The 17,200-nt window shown below is 47.7% G+C and overlaps 1 protein-coding gene across 1 annotated transcript; it reads left to right on the top strand.

The window, feature by feature from the left end:
- Nucleotides 1-6,351: 6,351 nt before the first annotated feature.
- On the top strand, nucleotides 6,352-9,504 carry LOC135828004 (uncharacterized). The gene has a single exon (XM_065340441.1). It carries the CDS (start codon nucleotides 6,352-6,354, stop codon nucleotides 9,502-9,504), a length of 3,153 nt encoding a protein of 1,050 aa, XP_065196513.1.
- Nucleotides 9,505-17,200: the final 7,696 nt, after the last annotated feature.

Here is a 17,200-nt window from a genome sequence, read left to right as displayed (position 1 = left end):
CTCTTCGGCAGTGCCGGTCCCAGTGGGACCAACTCTGAGCAGTGGAGAACGTTCTTGCTATCCCACGGCAACGCCAGCGGTCGCCTGCGGGAAGCTGTGGCCGCCTCAACCCGTCGACGTGCAAATGGAATCGTGCCCTTGTGCAACATGCGAGCATTCCTTGCTCGGAGAGGCATTCCACTGGACAAGCTACCAGGAGTTAGGCCAATCGGAGTGGGGCAGCGCATTGAGGCAACGGCCATGGCCCTTGCTACGGGAATTGATGTCCAGGAGGTCTGTGGGGCTGACCAGCTATGCTCGGGTGCAAAAGATGGGATTGAGGCAGCAGTTCATGCTATGAGCGACGTTTTCACCGAGAATGACACCGAAGGACTCCTTCTTGTCGATGCAGCTAATGCGTTTAACTCGCTAAGCCGTCCCGCGGCCCTATGGAACTGTCGGGTGCTCTGGCCGAGGTGCGAAAGGTTTCTATTCAACGCCTACCGTGGGTACGCTGTGATCATCTTGAAAAAGGTTCCTGTATATCTGAGGTCCATACCCTTCTCAGCCGGGAAGGTACTACTCAGGGATGTCCCCTATGCTAATGTATGCCATTGGTCTGCACCCTCTGATTGAGAGTTTGAAGGAACCCAACCAGCACACCCAAAGCTGGTACGCTGATGATTCTTCTTGTGCGGGACGGTTGCGCAACATCTGGAAGTGGCTCGACCGCCTTATCTACAAGGGTGAAGCTTTCGGCTACCAAGTTGAGCCGACAAAATAGTATCATTTTTGTTTCTCCGCATCTCGTTCAGAAAGCTAATGATATCTTTGGGGATCTGAACATCCAAGTAGCCACATCCGCCCGTTTCCTTGGAAGCTGTATCGGTGAACCTGACGGAGTGAAATCGTTAGTCGAGACGTCATAATGGAGCAAATTGCCCCAGCCATCCTTGGGCGGGAGGTTCTTCCTCGGAAACACCAGCTTCTGAACCTGCCAGTCAAGTATGGTGGCTTGGCTTTCGCCAATCCTGTCCACACAGCACCCCAGGCTTACCAGAATTCGAGAAACGCAACTGACATCCTGCGCTACTCCATTCAATCTGGTAACTCCGTAAACGTAAATGATCACAGCGCTCACTGTCGCCGCATCACAAGCCAAATCAGCAGGGAACGAGATGTGATTTCCGCACCCTCTCCCCCATCGTACGGGGAAATGCCTCCGGTTGGCTAACGGTGGTGCCCCTCAAGTGCGAGGGGTATGATCTGTCGAGTACAGAATACCGCGATCAACTTGCCATCCGCTATGGTCGACAGCCGCTTGCCCTGCCAGCGCAATGTGATGGTTGCGGGAAGCCCTTCACTCTTCAGCATGGCCTTGACTGCCCGAAACGTTGACTTATCAAGCGAGGCCGCAATGATATGCGTGATAGCGATGCAAAGCAAGCTGATATGGCATTCGGTGGTGTTGTCGTCGAGCCGATTATGGTGCCGGAGGGAGATCGGACTAGGCAGCCTGCTCTTCGGGCAGATTGGCTTGCCCGGGGTGTGTGGGAGGATACAAGGGTGGCGTTGTTTGATAATCAAATCATTGATGCCAACGCACCCAGTTACTTCCATTCATCCTGGGAAGCTACTTCCAACCGCGCTGCTAACGCGAAGAAAAAGAAGTACCGTCAGGCCTCCGAGGACCTCCGTGGGTCGTTCACACCACTGGTTTGTTCCGCGGATGGGGTGCTACATCGCGAATACGCCAGCTATCAGAAGCGACTTGCTGGTCGCCTCGCCCTCAAGTGGGACAAGCCATTTTTCAATCATCATGGCTTGGGTGCGAGTTCGCAGCCAATTTGCAGTGATCCATGCGGTCGACCTCCGGCTCCGCGGGTCTAGAAGGCGCCTGACAGGCCTGTCGACGCAGGATGGTGCTGGGGTAGACATCGGCCGTTGAAAACTGAATTTCGTCTGTTTTACGTGGGATTTCTTGGAGTTTCCCAATGTATTGTACTTGAATAAAATTCTATTTTACCTTTCATGGTAATTCAATTTTTTTCACGTCTACATGACTTTATTTTACCCGTAAAAGAGGCCGTTAACCCCGAAAAAAAACTTTTACAGGCTCGCACTCACCTTTACAGACTCGTACCAAGAGTGCATAAACAAAAAGTTTATTGACTCTTGCTCGTACTCACCTTTACAGGCTCGCATTCACCTTTATAGGCTCGCATTCACCTTTACAGACTCGTACTCACCTTTACAGGCTCGTACTCACCCTTGTTCCTTTTTCTAACCTTTTCTTCCGTTCGCCTGGGTAGCTGGATTCGCGCTTTAGCACATTCATTTCCATAGCTACCCAGGCCCTTGATAATCTCTGGCTTGGACATTTTCTCTCTCCCTTTCCAACTGTTGTCGACTTGAGACTTTGACTATTGATCCTCGTCCTTTTGGGACCGAGGCTGTTCGCGTGTGTGATCTGTTGATCCCTAACATTGGTAGTCAGTCAGTAGCTCCTTTCCTGAAAAGTCAACAACACGGTAGTCTATTATATTAATTATTCATATCTTTTTGCATCTTTCCCTCGAGTGGTTCTATTGTTATTAGGTAATTGTCTGTTATAGTCACCACTATAAATAAAAATCCAATCCAATCCAATCCAAAACAAGTTTTCTTGGCACTCTGAAGGTGTTCCGCCCTTGGCCACCATAAAGCCTCCATTGTCATCTGGAGGGCAGTGAGCAGTTCCAAGCTCCTTGTTGAGCTGGTCTGGTTTGGCTGATTCCTGACTAGGTGAAGAAACTGGAGGTGTCCCAGTTTCAGGTGCTGAAGCTGTACTTCCTGCTTACTGGCTTGTACTCACTGTTGGTTGTAAATGTGCACTTACTGTGTCATCTAGTGCCCCCTGGGCCTGGCCCAGAGTGCCCTTCAGCGCGTTGGCTGCTGCATCAGCGTACGGACTGAGCCTGCTGGCCTGGTTGTGGGTGCAGAGTTTGGCGATATTTAGAAAAGCGATCCTGTCAGCTTTTCTATTATTGTGTTCACATGGCAAGAAAAACGACATCGCTATGCTACGTAAGTTTCTACGTAAGTTGCTCGGTATTTCACTTAGGCTACGTAAGTCTCTACGTAAGGTGCTCGGTATTAGATCTACCAACGGGTGGTAGCCGCGTGCTGTGCACGTGCACGGCAGCCGGCAGACATTGTGTTGCAGTGCAGTCCGTGTTCGGATGTGCATGCGCGAGGAACTTCCTTCTTTGGAACTGCTTCTTGTATGAGCTGTTTCGGATATTTCGTCTCCTGGCCTGGCTTATTTCGTTTCCGCGCTGCTGAGACCTCCTTTCGCGGAATATTACTCAATGACAGGTGAGTTGACCAGTTCCCTTTGATTCATTTGCTTGTGTTGACTCTTTCATTTACGAAAAGTGTGCTGATTTTGGGCGGAATGCAATAAATAATGGAAAAGCTGCCAGGATCTCCTTTCTAAATTTAGCTTTTCCGCTGCCGAGGCCTCCTTTTACGGAATACTCGATGACAGGTGATCTCTGAGTTGACCTGTTTCCTTCGATTCATTTGCTTATGCTCACCCTTTCATTTACGGAAACGTGTGCTGATTTTATTCGGATTTAGATCCATTTTTATCTCTTTGCCCTTGTCTACAGTGTGCGAAGAACGCGAGTTCACCTTCTTGACGGTAAGGCTCATGTTAGATGTGTTGTCGAAATACTCATATTCATTGTACATTGGTACGTTACAAGTAAGGCACTAGTCAGTGGCATACTATCGTTGGCAGTTCCCAATCTGGAGGGAAAGATTCAAGGAGCCATTGACCGAGTTTGCAAAAATAAATTCGCATACGGTATCAGGGAAAATCTCCATTGTGGAGAGGTTCAGTAAACTTGTTTGCTTCATACGAAACAAGCCAATGGGTGCAGTCTCGTCTCGTGAAGATCTCGTACTTGTGTGATTGGATTTGTTTACTCGGTCTGGGGCTGTTTGATTTATTATTTGTGAGTACCGCCGAGATTGCACTGCCCCAAATAAAGTTTCGTGCCGCGAAAGCAAGAATTACGATCTGCAATCTGTTTGTAGTACCTTCAAGAATGTGCTGTACATGTATCGTACTTTCTCTATTGCTGTTTCAGTTGCCGTCATGTTGCTAAAGAAACGTTCAGTAGAGAGGTTCTGCAAAACGAAAATTCGAACGAAGTTTCGCGACAGTCCTTGCTAAAGTGTGTACAAATTTTGGCACGATCTTTGCGTTCTGCACATTTTCGTAGTTTGCGCGGGCCAAGTGCACGTACGCCATGACCCGATCTCACGAAGTTTCCTACGACAGTTCATTTCGTGTTCCCTGCAAGTTTCGCGTCCAAAGTTCGTGCGAAGCTGAAGTTTCGCACTTCATGACGTAGAACGAAAGTTTGTACGCATTTTAGTTTTGCAGAACCTCGCTAGTGACTCATTTGTTTCATACGAGACTAGTCAATGAGTTGGTGTGGCTTAGAATCTTTCGCTGTAGAAGAAATCTATTCGTATGTCTATTGGAGAAATAATTGTATTCACTGGTTATATATATAAAATAGGTTAAGACAAACTCACAGAATGAATACCATCGGTCCCTCGGTGTTAGTCCTAAAGAGGTTCGACTGGATATCATTCATACTCACCAAAATATGTGTAAGATTTTATTATTTATGGAGTGCCTTGTTTATCTCTCAGTACCACCAAGCATAGCCTTGCCCCTTTTATCCTCAGGATCAGTGTAGTTGTTGGAACGAGGTGTTGGACTCAGCAATGTATTTGTTTACATTTTAATACATGTTTATTGTTCCTCCTTTGCTGTGTTGTTTTAGACAATCGTGGACTAACAGTTTGAAGTCATTGAACTACTTCCAAAAGTTGTATCGACATCAACAGGATTACGATTTCAGTGCAATATGATGCAGGATGACCTTATCACGATAACCCATGATTATAAACCATTATAAACACAGAATCAACCAAAACATCTGCGACACGCACCTGGTTACATTTCTCAAATAAATCTGATCGAGGGTGGGGAAATCTGAAATATCTGAAAGGCAAGACAATTTTATGACAGAGTCATGAAATTCTGCAACAGCAACATGCACAGAATGACCTCCGTATAAAAAAAGGTATCACCACGGTCCATCACTACTCACATGTTTCCCCGCAGAAGAACATGCTAGCCTAGTGCCATTTTCTGCAAGAAAAGACTTGCACCTCAATGCGTATAATACGGTATTGATATGATCAAGAGTACATAACCCCCCCCCCAGAGTGTGCAACTCCACTATGGGTGCTGTCCCGACAGAATTTCAAGTTGACGTCATTTTGATGATGCAATGCGCACTGTACACGGATTATCAGACGAATCCGGAACCTGTGGTTGACCGAAGCCGATCGATCCTGTACAAATTATTGCAAAGAATAACGTGTGATGCGTTGACACCCGTACACATGTTGTAAATCACTGGTGCAAGGAGCATTGCGTCATAAATAATGACGTCAACTTGAAATTCTGTCGGGACAGCAGGGTATGTGGGAGTTGCACACTCTGGGGGTAAATGTACTCTTGGTATGATGTGAAGGCCATCATTTACATATTGATATAGGGCATTCCATTGATTGGTGACAGAAAAAACAAAAGAAATTATAGCAATAAAAACTGCTTTATGGCAGTTTTCTAAAAAAGGTTATTGTGTTCTAGTCTATGGACCCCGTCTAAAAAGTAAGAAATTAACGAAATGTGATAGCCGAAAATTAAAATTTCACACAAAACCTCACAATAATCACACACAGAATGAAAAGCTACATGTAGAAGACCTTTTCCCCTCGTGATCCTCTTTCCTATGCATACATGACATGCATGTTGCCAATTGTTGGTGCAGTACAAGTTTAGTGTTGAAAGCAGCATTTCAACTGTTGTGATTATTGTGAGGTTTTGTGTGAAATTTTAATTTTCGGCTATCACATTTCGTTAATTTCTTACTTTTTAGACGGGGTCCATAGACTAGAACACAATAACCTTTTTTAGAAAACTGCCATAAAGCAGTTTTTATTGCTATAATGAGTACTGGAGCCACACTTGTAGCACTTGGGAACTTGACCCCTGTGCCAAATGCACAGTTACACTTCGGAGCTCCGGCTTCGAATGTGACAGTGTGTGTTTGGCCTAATTCGCTCCTAAAACCATAGCAATTCAAAGAAAATTTTCAAACTCCGCCACCATATTACTCCCGAACTCCAGACCTTCTTTGGCCTTTTTCTTTGCTCCACATGGTGGACGTTTCTTCTTCGATTTATTTTTGAGTTATTGCAGTCTGCAGTCCGATTTGTGGCGTGCCCCTTTCCGGTGACATGGATGGGGTTATGGATGATGGTACCCTGGAAAGTTCCAGTGGTGACCAGGTTCCGAGCGGCTCTGGGGCCAGTTCAGCGAGATCTGGGTCACTCAGGGCGTCTGCTCCTGAAAATTTGGCTTCTGAGGATCAGCGAGATCTTCTTGCCGCCGGGCCTCCGGCTCAGGCATTGGAGCCTTCTGTCAGTTCGGAAGATCAGCGAGATCTTACCCTGACTATGACTAAGCCTCAGGCTTTTGATCCACGTGCCGAGGTGGACACATCCGGCAAGTACCTTATACGAGCTCCGTCTGTCATCACAGACTACATAGAAACTCATTTCCGTCGTGCCCTGACGGACGAAGAGCGAAAGTCTATGCTCACGTTGCATCCGCGTCCTGCCACGGAAGCATTGATTGCCCCCAAGATCGATGAGTCGGTAAAGAGCTGGATAGGGCACCAGCTGCCTAAAGTTGCTGATGGGAGACTTTCTTTGGTGCAGCAAGCATTGCATGCAACGGTGGGCCCACTGACGTGCACCTGGGCTTCACTACTGGACACTGACCATGACACTGTCGAGGTGGCAGACGTAATGAACATTGTACAGCGTACACTCGTTCTGATGGGCAATGTCAATGCCTTGCTCACCCAGGCACGGCAGCAGACGGTCTTGGAGGCTGGTGGCAAAAAGGTAGCCACATTAATGAAGGATGAGATGCCTGAGAAAGGCAAGTGCTTGTTTGGAGACAAGTTCACGGCGACTTTGACCGAGAAGGTCAAGGCGTCAACAGCTTTGCGGGATGCGGTTCGCCTAACTAAGCCCGCTAGTGCAGCCCCGGCAAGAGCCTTTTCGTTCCAGGGGGTTCGGCGCCCAACGGGGCCGGGCCCCATTCTCACTTCAGTCGCGCTATCGCGACAGCAACCGGTCCGGGCCACCCCACAGTTCCGGCAGGGGTTATCCAGATCACGGCCGCCGATTCCGGCCTTACCCACCACGGTCCCAGCCGCAGCAGCAGCAGCATTCCGGCCCGCCTCCGCAGCGGAGATCAAACCCGTCGGCTTAGCAGCCCGGGGTTGTCCTGCAGATCAGCGAGAAGTTCCTGCGATAGTGCAGAATGCGCAGCTGAATCTGCACAGCCTACCGGATTCCTCTCCGGCAGGCCGAATTTGTCATGCATTGCACAATTGGAAATTAATCACACAGGACCCGTGGGTCCTAGCAGCAGTGGAAGGCTATCGACTATCAATGAGCAGCCAGCCACACCAGGATCGGTTGCCACAGCCATACCATCTGGCACCAGCAGAGCAAACAGGATTAGACGAGCAATTCCAGAAGATGCTGTCTCTAAGAGCCATAAAGAGAGCACCGCAAGAGCCAGGGATGGAGTATCTGAGCCAGCACTTTGTCATCCCAAAGTCCGACGGTCGTTGGCGGGCTGTATTCAATCTGAAAGCCCTCAACCAGCATGTATGGACAGAGCATTTCAAGATGGAGTCACTCCATCATGCCGCCGATCTTCTCCAGCAAGGTTACTTCATGTGCAAGCTGGACCTCAAGGATGCGTTCCATTCTGTCCGCATCCACCCGTACAGCCTAAGATGGCTCCGTTTTCGCTGGCGGGAAGAGACATGGCAATGCCGATGCTTGCCGTTCGGGCTCTCGGATGCCCCCCGCACTTTCACCAAGATCCTGGCACCGGTGGCAGCATTTCTCAGATCTCTGGGAATCCTCCTAGTGGTGTATCTGGACGACTGGTTGTTCATAGCTGCCACAGCAGCGGCAGCCAAGCAATCGGTGAACGCAGCAGCATTTCTGTTGGAGCACCTGGGCTTCATCATCTCCAGGGACAAATCGATCCTGACGCCAGTGCAATCTCTGGAGTTCCTCGGCATAACAGTCAACTCGCTGTCCATGGAGTTTCATCTTCCAGATCGGAAGTACGAGGGCATACGCAAGGACTGTCGCCAAATGCTGAACAAAGGCACTGCCAGCCTCTCGGCATTACGGCATTTGCTAGGGAAAATGCAAGACGTGACAAAGGCGGTACCACTAGCGCAAGCGAGGTCCCGGATGTTGCAGTTTGTTCAGAACCAGATAACGGACGAACAGGAGATCATTGCCTTACTGGACGATGCCCAAGACGACCTCTCATGGTGGATTCACCTGACTCCAGCACAACGGTGCAGGCCAGTTCAGATCGCACCGCCCTCCCTGACTCTGACCACCGACGCATCCAACCATGGTTGGGGTGCGACGTGCAACGGCCAAGTCACAGGCGGCCCTTGGACAATCCACGACGATCGGCACATCAACTGGAAAGAGTTGAAAGCGGTCTTTCTGGGGCTGAAGACGCTGTGTCCCGACCTGACAGAACTAACGCTCCGTCTGGAGATCGACAACACCACGGCCGTAGCGTATATCAATCGGCAAGGGGGCACACACTCGTTCCTGGTGTGCCAGTTGGCGAGGGAGATCTGGGATTGGGCGTATGCTCGTCGGCTGTTCCTGGTTGCAGTGCATGTGCCGGGTGCCAGCAACACGACCGCAGATTACCTCTCCCGTCATCTACTGGTGGACAGCAGCGATTGGAAGCTGGACAGCGACCTGTTTCACTTGATTGTGACGCACGAGGGTCCACTTCTCTGCGATATGTTCGCATCGAGACACAACAGCCAACTTCCCCAGTATGTCAGCTGGTATCCGGACCCGGACGCAGTAGCAGTGGATGTGCTTTCGCTGCCCAGCCACATGTGGGAGGACAGCTATCTCTTTCCCCCGATAGCATTAGTCAGCCGTTGTCTCCAGTTCATGCAGTACCACCCAATTGCCAATGCCGTACTAGTAGCACCAGCATGGAAGGGTCAGGCGTATTATCCTCAGCTGTTGTCCATGTTACGGAGCCACCCGTGGCGGCTGCCGGAGATACAGGATCCCGTGTTGGGTCCATTCGGCGAATCACATCCGATGGAAGCCAACCGGCTGCAACTAGCCGTCTGGCCACTATCCGGGAGGCCGCACGAAGTCGCGGCCTTTCAGCACACGCTTCCCGTCTATGGGTTTCATCGTGGCGCTCATCAACCCAGTCCAGCTACGAGTCGGCCTGGAACATCTGGATTCGCTGGTGTCAGCGGGAATCGCTTGATCCCTTGGAAGCTGATGAAGTGCGGGTAGCCAACTTTCTAGCTTCCCAATTCGAGAGCGGCAAGCAGTACCGAACACTGAATGTCTATCGTTCAGCACTTTCGTCCACGTTACCGGTACGTGCAGATGAGTTGCCCATTGGCCAGTCCCCTACAGTTCGGCGCGTCATGGCCGGTGTCTATAACGAGCGCCCTCCGCAACCGCGCTACAGTGAGACCTGGTGTGTTGCATCTGTCCTGCAATACCTTGCCAGTCTTGATAATCAATCTGTCTCACTTGGCCAGCTGTCTGAGAAGCTGGTGATGCTCATCGCCCTGGCCAGAGCCCCAAGAGTCTCGACGTTGCATGCACTCTCTATACAGAGTATGCGTAGGAAGCCGGATGGCGTGCAGTTCATCTTGACACGCCCCACTAAGACCCCAAGGGTAGGCTCTGCACCAAAAGAGTTTGTGCTGCCTCGGTTTGCACAGGCGTCTACACTCTGCCCAGTGGTCTGTCTGGATGAGTATTTGTCCCGCACTATTTCTTTGCGGTCTGCTGCTGACACTGGGCTCTTTGTATCAACTCGCCCTCCTCATCAGGTTGTCAGCTCTGCTACGCTTGCTCGCTGGCTAAAGACCGTGCTCAAGGCAGCTGGCATCTCGAGCACATTTACAGCGCATTCAACTCGTGGTGCTTCCACAACGGCGGCTACCGTGGCTGGTGTCACGATGGCTGAGGTACTCGCCGCAGCTGATTGGAGTGGTCAGCATACTTTCATTGAGCACTATTATCGTCCCAGTTCACAGCTGTTCACGGATGCTGTCCTCTCGTCTGGCAATGAGATAACCTCTCATCATGACTCTCGTCAATCATGACTCTGTTCACTCTAGCTCTCTCTCTGGCTCACTTTCGTGCAATATTTGCTCTGCGGACAACTTTGGCTCAGTTGTCGCGCTTTCCTCTGCTTTGGTCTTTATGCAAGTTTGGACCATTCCTGGTATGACCCGTTCTGTTTTCCATTAGGGTCCTGTGCAGTTACTAGTATATAAATATAGCACTGTCTTGTAGACTTGTTGTCTGTTGTACCTAATGGCCAACGCAGGCTGGGTTCCATCAGGCTTGTGCTCTGGGTATATCACTTTGAACATCACACTGTCACATTCGAAGCTGGAGCTTCGAAGTGTAATTGAAGATTCCGCAAGGACTGCTTGCAGTCTGATGTGGAATCTGAGTTACACGAGGAGTGGAGGCAGAGAATGTGACAGTGTGTTCCCTCCCAGTTGTCAGTGATGTCTGTGAATAGACTTATGCCCTCCCACACTGTCACATACATGTAAGTCAAGAGCTCCGAAAAAGGCCAAAGAAGGTCTGGAGTTCGGGAGTAATATGGTGGCGGAGTTTGAACATTTTCTTTGAATTGCTATGGTTTTAGGAGCGAATTAGGCCAAACACACACTGTCACATTCTCTGCCTCCACTCCTCGTGTAACTCAGATTCCACATCAGACTGCAAGCAGTCCTTGCGGAATCTTCAATTTCTGACGGGACTCGGCAGGCAACATGATGGTGGAGGGTACGATAGCTGTGGGTACTAAGTTCATGAATATAGTACCAGTTGTGAAGGTGCAGCCTTCCACAGCCTTTGTTTCCCGCTTCGGAACACCAATGACGGATGCAAATGTCTCCATCGCGGACGTAATGGTCGACAGTGGGGTGTCATCCGCCACACCAAATATATGCACGGACACAACTGCCCCATCACCAACTACTAATACTAACTGTTTTCCTTCAAATTCTAACCCTCCGGACAACACTTCGTCCCTAACAGCAGTGCAGGAAACCAAAATCTACAGAATCCGCGCCTTCCACTCAGATCCACCTGCTTGATATCATCAGGTCTTACACCACCTGACAGAAGAAGTCTGAAGAAAAAGGCATGATCCTTCGAGCACCATCCTTCATTCAACTGAATGGAACAGATTCTAGACATTTTTATAACAATTCTACACGCACTTCAGCCACTTTCTGCAGAAAAAGATATCACTATCGGAGCTCAAAAGTTTCCTTCCACTCCCCACGCGTATAGAAGTGGGCATCACATAACCTCCACCACAGAAAAAACTAAACAGAAAAGTCCTTTTAAAAAAGTAACTGATCTTTTCCTTTGATGAACTGTGCTAGGTAGCATAATACTGAGTAACTATGTTCAGTGACTCCACCGAGAATGTCATCCTGAGGGACCAGTGCGTGTGATCCTAAGAGATGTGTGCCTGTGCAGGCAAGCCCGTTTTTTAGCACAAGTTTGCCTCCAAGAGCATGTGCAAAATCAGTTGTACGCTTATGTACAGTTGTGCGCATGCGCTTGCGCTTATGGAAGTGCGTGCTTGCGTGCATGAGCATGTGTATGACTACTATACTATGCGCACACCATGGTGAGCACATGTGCGCGCGCGTCTGTTTTGGTGCAGGGGGATATTTTGCACAAATTTCATAATGGTAATCAATTAGATCAGAGATCTGTTTCTGTTATGCCCCCATAAAACACTACGGTAAGGCAAACCGCACTCAATGTCCTATTGTGCTGCTGCTGCTGCTGCTGCTGCTGCTGTTGCTGCTGGAATGCAGTGCATACTTGATGGTGCATAGCTTTGTGAAATACAAAAGCAGGTCTTAGCTTTAATAAAAGTTATAAAGCAAAATGTGAGAATATATTTCACCACAATACCCCTTTTTGGGGGGGGGGGATTCGGTCCCGCATAACGTCATGGCGCGTCCCCCGAAAGTACAATGTCAATCTAAGATGTCTCAAGAACGCTTGGTCGGCAGTAAATTGGACCTTCACTCAATTAATTCTTTGAACGAATACAATGGAATGTACAAGAAATCATTTTTGACATAACAAAACAAATTACACTAAAAAACATGATACAAAGACGAGGAGACTTTGAAATAATCGTGGCAGTACCTTTTCAAAAGCTGTTGGATAACGCTAAAACAGACTTCTAGTTAGTGAAGAAAAGTTTGATGAACGCTGGAACCATACATATTTTTAATAATATTTTTCATCGTGTAGAAAAGTAGGGCTACAGAAACTTTGGTGGCAATTAATGCATTCGGTGGGTATGAATACAACACTGACATCCGTATTCGTGTATAACGCTTTGGCATGTTTAGTGATCTGCACGCTTCGTGAGGAAGAGACAATTACCAACAGGGTTGGATTCAATTTTAGATTTGGATGAAGTCTTGAAGAGGTCCTTGCGACTGTCATGTGACCACAATGCCTGACTTCTAGTACTGGGTATGTGAATTGCTACTACTCCTTTTTTGGCATGATACAAGCTTCTCTTCCGGGCACAAATTACCGCAATCGATTAAAATGCAATAAAACAAAACATACACTGGAAAAGAAATCAGAAAATGCATGAGTAAAATAAAGATTTTCGAACACAAACTGAAAATACATCAAATGATTTTTTTATAATAATTGTTATTGGCTACTACTTTCCTTGCGGTCAATATATCTGGTGCAAATCGTTCTGGTGATTTCGGCTACAGTAGTGGCTGAGGATACTGTTCTTTTTGTCATTTTGTCACATTTTGCAATATGCCTTCATGTTAATGTCACTGTTTGTGTTGTAACACTTGATACTTTAATCTCTCACCGATATCCACTCTTAGTGCCTGATTGCTTGACGCTTGCTGCTCATTCCGTCTTGTACTCCGTCCCAAAGAAGGTTATCGCAGAAAGCAAATGGCGTCTGGTCGACCAACGGAAATTCAACTAGTTCTCCTCAGGTATTCAGACAGTCGGGTTCTCAGTCACACGATAAGTAACAGATCTTGGTCGGCGCTGAACCGTGCAAGGTAGCAATATAACTATGTGCACCGACTCCACAGAGAATCTCATCTTCCCGTCATCATTTGGATTCCACACTAGTGAAAAATTGGAGAACCAGTTAAAGGCCAGTTCATGTCCATGATCAAGAAAGAATGCCTTGAAGTCGACCCGCAGAACTGTATAATCAGTCTCCTCATGGCTTTCTCCCGTTGCATACGTGAAGGTGTCCATTTCTGTTAAAAATTCGCTCATCGTAACGTCCCAGATGAACTTGAGTCTATCTTCCAGAATAAATGTACGATCTAAGTAGAATAAGTCAGGAGTGTGAATCTGAGTAACAATGGATGGATTTGCCGTAAACAGTGGCGGACCCCATTCGTAAGGAATGGCTGATTCCTGACGTCCATTCATGCTGAAGTCGCCATCAATGGAGTCGTTGATAAAAAAATTATCAATGCCATCAAGTATTGTCTCACCTACAAAGTGAGGATCTGGATGCTCCATTTGTTATATGCTACTTGAACGGCAGCCAAATCGAAATTCAGACGTGGTATCCAGAATCGATCATTCCACAGAATCTGCACAGGAAATCTCTTTCATCACAATCCAACAAACAGATCCCTGTTGCTTATTTGCCTCACGTTTTATAAGAGATTAGCCGCAAGTTCACGCCTTATCTCGCAGAATAGTTGAGTCAAACATTTTCACCCTTGCGAAGAGTCTTTAATGAGGCACTGAAAATGGCGCTGAGGTCACTTTTTGTCATCAAACACTCGCCGAAAATACATGGCCATGCTCTTTGAACTGTTTTGCTAATACTTGCTCATGATCGACTTTGGAAATAGATGATTCTCGGGAAAACCAAGTCAAAATCGTAACTGGGCACTGATTTGGCCGCTTACTTACGGTGTAAAAAAAAGAAAAGTTTGTTTGCACGTCCGCGTTACCACCGGCTATACAATTCCGTTGAGAAACACAACCAGCTGAGGAAGTTTCGCATGTGCCAGGCCACCACCGTGCCTGTAATACCAGGGTGGCAGATGCAGCGCCTAACGGCGAGGGTGAGGTGTATTCAAATAGAATTAACCATCTGTTCAAGAACAAGTAATAATCCAGTGCTATCGTTCTGAATCCCACGTTTGTTATAATAATTTTTGCTTCCGTGCATTGTTTACCGACGAGAGAGATCCGGACGGTTTTAGCAAAATGGAAGCTAGTATGAACGCTGTAACCGTTACACCTTCTTCTGCCTTCCTATCACTGCACACCTATGTACGCGCCTATCACTGCACAGCTTGTGCGCGCCTATCAGTTGCACACCTTGTGCAACTTCTAGCACTTACTGTTCAAGGCTAACCTTGGCACCTGTTATTCTACTTACTGTATGATACTGCTTTTTACTATTAAAGAGACGATTATTCCTCAGCTGACTCAGTGAGACGTTTACATTGGTAGCAAAGAGGATGGTTTTCGATGGTTATCTTCAGTTTGCACTGGTTCCTTCTGACGCCTGCTGTCTTATCGTTCCTGGTACTCAGTTTACTGGTTTTCGCCGCTATTCGAGAGCTGCTGCGAGTTGCTAGGCCATAAGCCAACGATCCAAAGCTAACAACAGTACCAGTGACTCCTTGGGAGGGTATCGGAGCCGCGGTCAACCAGAATCGGCCTACCTCGAGACGTCGGCCTTGTACGAAGGAGCCTCAAGTGTTCGGTGGCTGGGCAAACCGGTTCAAGGAGTGTTCTTTCGCTATCAAATTGGCTCTCAAGTCCCTGGAATTAGGCAGTTCGGATAGAGAAATGAACTTTGCCGCTAGTTTCCTTGTAGGCAACGCTCGCATTTGGCTCTTCTCTTCCCTGGAAGCTGAAACTTTTCTTGAGTGGCCGTCACTAAGAGATGCGGTTGCTAAGATATACGGTCCAAGCCTTCAGGTTCCTGAGTTGGACGAGCACTCAAGAGCGCTGCTGTTCACCAACAGGCTGTACGGCGATGTCCGAGAACAGGTACTTCGTGACCATCCGAAAACCTTGTCGGCGGCCATACAGCCAGGTCTAACCTGCGTCGCTGTTAGTTCCGTACTCGACACCATGCGTCACCCAGTTACCCAGAGTGACCCAGTTGCCCAGTTGCCCAGTTACCCAGAGTTACCCAGTTACCCAGAATTACCCAGTTACCTAGAGTTACCCAGTTACCCAGAATTACCTAGATTTACCCAGAGCCTCCCAGTTGCCCAGTCAGCTAATGGGTCTCATCTCACCCAGTCAGGTAATGACAATGCATATCGCCTAACGTGCCGACAACCTTACACTGCCACCCTGTATTCAATGTGACCGCGCTGAAACCATACGAAGCGGACGCAATTCATGGGCGCCGCCAACCGCCTGAGCCGCCTACAACTGATTTGGACGGCCCCACAGGGTTTAATGGGGGGGGGGGAATATTGGATCACCGAGTATGCAAAGGCACACCCAAGTTTTGATTAAGCGGAATTTTCTCAAGGACGAGTCCGGAGGAAACATTGCTCCACTTGTGTTCTTAAAATTAAGTATTTCATTCTATTGTGTTGTGCACAATGGAGAGGAGGGGGATGGTGTAACCGTTACACCTTCTTCTGCCTTCCTATCACTGCACACCTATGTACGCGCCTCTCACTGCACACCTATGTACTCGCCTATCACTGCACACCTATGTACTCGCCTATCACTGCATACCTATGTACGCGCCTATCACTGCACACCTATGTACGCACCTATCACTGCACACCTATGTACGCGCCTATCACTGCACACCTATGTACGCGCCTATCACTGCACACCTATGTACGCGCCTATCACTGCACACCTATGTATGTACGCGCCTATCACTGCACAGCTTGTGCGCGCCTATCAGTTGCACACCTTGTGCAACCTCTAGCACTTACTGTTCACGGCTAAACTTGGCACCTGTTATTCTACTTACTGTATAAAAACTGTTTCTTACTAATAAAGAGACGATTATTCCTCAACTGACTAAGTGAGACGTTTACAAACGCGGCAGTCAGTTTCTAGGTGAACGATGATTAGCCATTCCATATGCGTGAGACACTTCCCACCGACGGCCATAGCAGAAGTGTTTACAAAGACAAATAACGCAACAGACCCTCCAAGACTTTGTTTGAAGCATGACCAGCAAAAGTTGACAGCATTCGCTAGGCATCAGCATTCTAAACCTGGGCAACTCATCTGAGAATTTATCGCAAATTATAGTAACTAATGAGGCTGGAATATATGCCTCGTTGTTCCATGCCACGGCGATTTTACGAATTACAAATGATTTTATACTAGATCCATTTCTGCTATGATAGCTGCCAGATATCTTCTTCTACGTAAAAATCCCGCAGCGATTTTACACCAATTCTTATAAAGTTATATTAATCAGAACCATTCCATTTTATTCAGTACACAATCTGTGATATTTAATATGCTTAGGCCTGGGCGAACAATGCTAGCATTATAAGTAGCATTATAGTGTGCGATTTGCAACGAGCATTATGCTAGCATTTTAACACTACATTTCCACAAAAGTATAGAAGTTTTGGCCACTACCAAAAATGGACCGTTACATGCCTTGTACATACAACAGCATAACCTGCATAGGATTGTCCAAAACTAAGCCATTTTCAATGCATACTATTGCGATTTTGCTGGCATTATGGAGCAATAGCAGCATAAAATTTTCATTATGATCAGGATTTTCTAGCATTTTCCATGCTGTCTACATAGAACTACGAAACGTGCACAATACTGCCCAAACCAAGCCATTTTTCCATACTTACCACTGATGAATTACCGGAATTACAGAGGAACAGCAGCATTATAAGTAGCTGTTGTGAACCCTCTGAGACTCTAAAGTGTCATGAACGAACGA

This window comes from Sycon ciliatum, chromosome 12 (genome assembly GCF_964019385.1).
Source record: "Sycon ciliatum chromosome 12, ocSycCili1.1, whole genome shotgun sequence".
Taxonomy (NCBI): Eukaryota; Metazoa; Porifera; class Calcarea; order Leucosolenida; family Sycettidae; genus Sycon; species Sycon ciliatum.
The sequence above is the reverse complement of the archived record's forward strand: the minus strand, read 5'-3'. Positions and strand labels throughout refer to the sequence as shown.